Genomic DNA, 6,421 nt, shown 5'->3' on the forward strand with positions numbered 1-6,421 from the left:
ACCCGGATTTCTCAAATCCGGGTTTATCCACATGACATGAAACCGGACTTCTCAAATCCGATTTTGCCTCGTTCGCATGTATTTTTGTTTCATTATTTTTTTTTTATTAAATAATATGTTCACTTCTCACACGGAAAATGATGAAACCATCACTTCCGTTTGCACATCATATTCTGGCAATTCTGGCAATAACGTCAAATTATACTCTATGATTATTAACTTATACGGTGTACATATACATTTTATAATTTTTAGATCCAATTTATATAATCCATACATATTAACACTTAAACAGTATGTTTATTTTACTAAAAAATATTTTACTTATAAAAATGGATTTTTATATAAAAAAAAAAAACATATGGATTTTTATATAATAATTATATCGGGAAATATTTTTTTTTTTTTTTTTTTTTTTTTTTAAATGATGTTTTTCTGTAAAAGGTATGGATTTTATAAAGAACAATATGGATTTCTATAACATAAATATAAGTTCTTATAAAATAAAGACGAATTGCGTGGATGGCTCATGAACTTTGTCACAAAAAACACGTTAAACTTTTATCTTTTTTTTTCCGACCTATATGACCCCGAACTATCAACATATAGCACCGATAGCCCAACCTATAAACTCTGTTATCTTTTAGTCCGTTAAGTTGTGGGTGTGCGTGGATGACCCATGAACTTTTTAATAAATATGTATTAAATAGGAATTTATATAATCTTTTTAAAAAAAAAAGAGAGAAACAAGGTTAATGGAGGTCACCTATCAATATTAGTACATGATATTCCATTCGTCTTAACACAAATGTCCACATTACTATTTCGAGATGTCTCATTTCAAATGTTCATTTTTCACTTCAATCAATTAGAAGAATTTATTCTGGAATGACAACTTTTTTTATTAGTAAATAATGAAGTTAGTTAGATTTTTAAAATATGTGTGCAATAAGAGAGTGAAAACTTGCTATGAGAGAGAGGTAGTTTGAATTTATTGACACCCTTACTTTATCATTTAAGGAATATGCAACTATGTGTATTTGCCTAGAACCTTACCTGAAGAAATCATTGATTTTCCAGGTCGGAAAATGAAGTAACAACTCAGGTGAACAAGAGGTGAACTACTTAGCTGATGAGTCAGCTATACCTTTTTTTAAAAATAGCCTAATGAGGAAACGATCTTAACCTATGTGCTCAAAGATGGAAACCATATTTCTTTATCAGGTTTAGTACATATTTATATATCTAAATCCTCTACCCAGAGTACTGTGCAAATACTTGGATGTATGCATATTTATTTAATGTTTCATTACATGTCGAATTTCTTACATTTTAAAGTCATAGTTTAATCAAATTGTGTTGGCATAAGGTAGCTGGACTGGTAATCAAATTAATTATTATATTTTTGTTATACAAGATAATATGAACGAATGCCTATTCAATGGTTGCATTAAGTAAGATTGATCCAAGTATATTAAATCCAAAACAAACATAAATCTTGTCTAGACATCAAACATAAAATGAATCAAAACATAACACTTGATCAGTTGAATGTTAAACCCTACCACAATCGTAGTTCTAAGTAGAGTTATTAATCACTCATCTTCTTCACCACCCTCTTCTCCATAGTCTTGATCATCTTCTACCGTTGCATCTTGATACTGCTGATACTCGGCCACCAAATCATTCATGTTACTTTCCGCCTCGGTGAACTCCATCTCATCCATTCCTTCACCCGTGTACCAATGCAAAAACGCCTTTCGCCTAAACATGGCCGTGAATTGTTCACTCACTCGTTTAAACATCTCTTGAATGGAAGTCGAGTTTCCAATGAATGTTGAAGACATTTTAAGCCCGGTTGGTGGAATGTCACAAACACTTGATTTAACGTTATTTGGAATCCACTCAACGAAATAAGACGAGTTCTTGTTTTGAACATTGATCATTTGTTCATCTACCTCTTTGGTACTCATCTTACCCCTAAACATGGCTGACGCCGTTAGGTATCGGCCATGTCTAGGGTCAGCTGCACACATCATGTTCTTAGCGTCCCACATCTGTTGAGTCAACTCTGGGACGCTAAGAGAGATGTATTGTTGGGACCCACGAGAAGTCAACGGTGCGAATCCCACCATGAAGAAATGGAGACGCGGGAATGGGATTAGGTTAACAGCTAGCTTACGTAGGTCAGAGTTCAATTGACCTGGAAACCTCAAGCAACATGTTACACCACTCATGGTTACCGAGATCAAATGGTTCAGATCACCAACTGTAACATAAAAAGCTAAATAAGTAATCTGACTTCAAACGTTTATGCCTTTAATACATGCTTAACACACAAAGGACTAGAATAAATGTAAGGTAATTGTGTATACTTACAACTTGGTGTGGTGAGTTTCAAAGTCCTGAAACAAATGTCATAAAGCGCCTCGTTATCAAGGACCATACATTCATCAGCATTTTCGACCAATTGGTGCACAGAAAGTGTAGCATTATATGGTTCAACGACAGTATCAGAAACTTTGGGTGAGGGGAAAACGGAGAACGTGAGCATCATCCTATCGGGATATTCCTCTCGTATCTTTGAAATCAGAAGTGTCCCCATGCCTGACCCTGTACCGCCTCCAAGCGAGTGACACACCTGAAAACCTATCACAATATCAAACAACAAAGGCTTGGTTACCACTCAATCATTAAACCTGAATGCAGCAAAATCAAGTACTAAGAAGAAAAAACCACAATATTTTATACATTAGTTAAGCCAAAAATAAATGACAGAAACAAGATGTTTACAAAAAAAAAAAAAAAAAAAAAAAAAGCACATCATTTTAAAGGTTTCATGTAAAATGTCTCTAGCAACCACAATAAATACATGGCGTAATAAACGTATCAAAAATAAATATACCTCTAACAAAAAATCTATAATGTCATTAATTGGTGGGACAATGTACCTTGCAAAGCATCACAATTTTCAGCCTCTTTACGAACAACATCAAGAACCGAATCAATCAACTCAGCCCCTTCCGTATAATGGCCTTTGGCCCAGTTATTGCCAGCACCAGACTGCCCAAACACAAAATTATCGGGCCTAAAAATATTCCCATAAGGACCAGATCGAATACTATCCATAGTACCCGGTTCAAGATCCATAAGGACGGCACGTGGGACATATCGTCCACCCGAGGCTTCATTGTAGTAAACATTAATACGTTCGAGTTGAAGATCACCTGCAGAACCAGTGTATTGGCCTGTTGGATCGATACCGTGTTCATCACATATGACTTCCCAAAACTTTGCACCAATTTGATTGCCACATTGGCCTCCTTGAATGTTTAAAATTTCTCTCATTTTTTGTTAATTTTTTTATGTTTTGGATTGGGATTGGAATGGAGAGGGAAATAGGGAGATTATTTGAAGGGAAATGAATGGGTCATATAACCCGGAGGACGTTATGTGCTAATGGTGGAGGTTATTCATGCAGTTTTTGAAAACTGCTGAATTTCTATATATGATGTTGGTTTGATGCTTGTTATTATTATTATTTTTTTTTCTATAATTTAAATTAATATTTATATTTAATATTAATGTTTGTTCTTAACCATGACGTTATGTCATAGTATCACGGACTGCCACATTAGCGCCACATCAGCACCTTCTTCCCATCACTAACCAAAGACTACATGCTAACAACCATGACATACCCATCACACACTTCCTCACACCCACTAAATTAATTAATTATTTATAGGTACAAGTAATAAAACAAAATGTATAATAAATAATGCAACCTATCTGTGATTGATAATGTCATCCAACGACAAAATGGACTACGGGGATCCAACCACTAAACAACCACAGATTGCTAATATTGGTGTTAGTGGTTGGCGGATCCAACCACAGAACCGATACAAGCAGTCTAAGGTAAACTATCATTAACGTCAGTGACGAAGTCAGAAACTTAACATTAGTGGCACAAAATAATATCAATATTTTTTTGTTTGTTTCCAAAAGTTGTAATGTAATTAATGATGAAGATTGTTTTTATAGCCTCTCATATAATCTCTTTATAATGAATGAGTTCACCACAAAATGCACAATTTTGGATTTCTAACATAGAGCTTGTCAGCTTGAACTTGAAAAAATATTTGACTTCTTGCATCTCTATATAATTGTACAAATACACAAATAAACAACACAATGATATAATTTAGAATTACTTAACTAAATTAATATGATGCATATAAAATCTAAAAAAAAAAATTCTCAAAGATCCTAGATAAGACAAAATGATAAATAAAAAATTTATAGATAAATACTTAGGATTCTGAGTAAACTTTAACGATTGAAAATTATGAAAATAAAAGGCGGATGACAAAACGTGGAAAATTGAGATTTAGGTTGTGTTCTCGAGTTATTTATTAATATTTATTTCTTTTGTGGGAAAAAATGAGAGAAGGAGGTGAGTGGAGAATGATGGAAATGAATGTAATTTAAAATGTTATACATGTATTCTCTGAGTTGAAGGAACTGTAAAACAAAAGGAAAATGAGTAATAAAAAGTAAGTTAGAGTAACTATTCAACACCCATGGATTAATAATATATATGGTAATTACGCAAATAGTTCATGAAGCTTGCTAAAAATTTCACGTTCTTCCTCCTGAACTTTTTTTTGCCTGGGAGTCCTCGAGGTTTGCACTTTTTGTGTGTGCAGTCCCTGACCCTCTCATCCATTAAAAAAATTCATCAAGTGACACCACATACCTTGAGGGTGTTTTTGTCTTTTTAATTTTATATAACTCATCTCTTCATATCTTCTTCATTTTCATCCTCTGGAATTCATAAACCAGAACATATTAAACAATCCAAAAACAATATTACACTCAAAATATATAATTGGAATAGAAAAACATTGAAATTAAAAAATAATAATAATAAAATTCAACAAACACAAATCATGTTGAATCAAAACACACAATGAGGTACACATGTAATTTCAAATCCAAGGATCATGTTATTTGGAAACTTATGAGACCACTCCCAATCATAACGTTTTTAAACTACCAAATTAGTGTCACATCAGCATCTTCTATCCATTTATACCCCGGAACAAGGACGTTAACATCCATGACATACTTTCTCACCAGGACATGAAGTGATAAAACCACCTATAATTATTTCAATAATTATCATAATTATACAATTTAAATTAAATCTTTTAAATAACCTCATTAATAAAAATTACATTATCATAAAAACTTCAAAAAAAATTAACTTACATAAAAAAAATCACAATTTCATGCGTATTTATTAAATAAAAATGAGATTTGGGCTCAAACTTAATAAAATTGGGCTAAATAGATACATACTCTTTCTTAAATAAAAAGTCGGCTTAAAAGGATCCAAATAAAATTAGTAATTAATGACGTACGTTCCGCCATGGCCGTTGTAAAGACCCGTCCTAATCCATCAGGACGAAGTCCATATCGATTATAAACGATTCACAACAGTTGATTACATCGCGAGGTATTTGACCTCTATATGATGCATTTTACAAAACATTGCATTCAATTTTTAAAAGACAATCTTTCTTTACAACGAAAATTGACGACATGTATACTATTTCAGAATATATCCAACTATAATTGACTTAATAATAATCTTGACGAACTTGACGACTCGAATGCAACGTCTTTTGAAATATGCCATGAATGACTCCAAGTAGTGTTTCTAAAATGAGCAAATGCACAGTGGAAGATTTCTTTCGTACCTGAGAATAAACATGCTTTCAAGTGTCAACCAAAAGGTTGGTGAGTTCATTAGTTTAACATAAATAAACATTTCCATCATTTTAATAGACCACAAGATTTTCATTTCTCATAAATAAATGTCCCATGCATAGAGACAAAAATATCATTCATATGGATTGAACACCTGGTAACCGACATTCACAATATGCATATAAGAATATCCCCATCATTCCGGGATCCTCCTTCGGACATGATATAAATTTCGAAGTACTAAAGCATCCGGTACTTTGGATGGGGCTTGTTGGGCCCGATAGATCTATCTTTAGAGTTCGCGTCAATTAGGGTGTCTGTTCCCTAATTCTTAGATTACCAGACTTAATAAAAAGGGGCATATTCGATTTCGATAATTCAACCATAGAATGTAGTTTCACGTACTTGTGTCTATTTTGTAAATTATTTATAAAAATTGCGCATGTATTCTCAGTCCCAAAAATATATATTGCAAAAGTATTTAAAAAGGGATTAATGAAACTCACGCATATAAATATTGTAAAACAGTTAATAAAGCATTTGCATGTAATCTCAGCCCAAAAATGTAATGAGTAAAAAGGGAGCAAATGAAACTCACTCTACAATATTTTGTAGTAAAAATATTCATACGACGAAACTGAAC

At 32.8% G+C, this 6,421-nt stretch overlaps 1 protein-coding gene across 1 annotated transcript; it reads right to left on the reverse strand.

The window, feature by feature from the left end:
* Positions 1-1,581: 1,581 nt before the first annotated feature.
* LOC139892806 (tubulin beta-1 chain-like) lies at positions 1,582-3,348 on the reverse strand. Its single transcript, XM_071875932.1, has 3 exons — positions 2,952-3,348; positions 2,380-2,649; positions 1,582-2,269 (listed from the first exon to the last, which is right to left on the reverse strand). The coding sequence occupies exons 1-3, from the start codon at positions 3,346-3,348 to the stop codon at positions 1,596-1,598; spliced, it is 1,341 nt and encodes a 446-aa protein (XP_071732033.1). The 3' UTR covers positions 1,582-1,595.
* Positions 3,349-6,421: the final 3,073 nt, after the last annotated feature.

Source organism: Rutidosis leptorrhynchoides, chromosome 2, assembly GCF_046630445.1.
Source record: "Rutidosis leptorrhynchoides isolate AG116_Rl617_1_P2 chromosome 2, CSIRO_AGI_Rlap_v1, whole genome shotgun sequence".
NCBI lineage: Eukaryota > Viridiplantae > Streptophyta > Magnoliopsida > Asterales > Asteraceae > Rutidosis > Rutidosis leptorrhynchoides.

Coding starts and splice junctions, on each gene's coding strand:
- LOC139892806 (XM_071875932.1), bottom strand. CDS start 3,348: ATGAGAGAAATTTTAAACATTCAAGGAGGCCAATGTGGCAATCAAATT. Junction 2,650..2,951: donor AAATTGTGATGCTTTGCAAG/GTACATTGTCCC, acceptor ATATTGTGATAG/GTTTTCAGGTGTGTCACTCG. Junction 2,270..2,379: donor GAAACTCACCACACCAAGTT/GTAAGTATACAC, acceptor TTTATGTTACAG/TTGGTGATCTGAACCATTTG.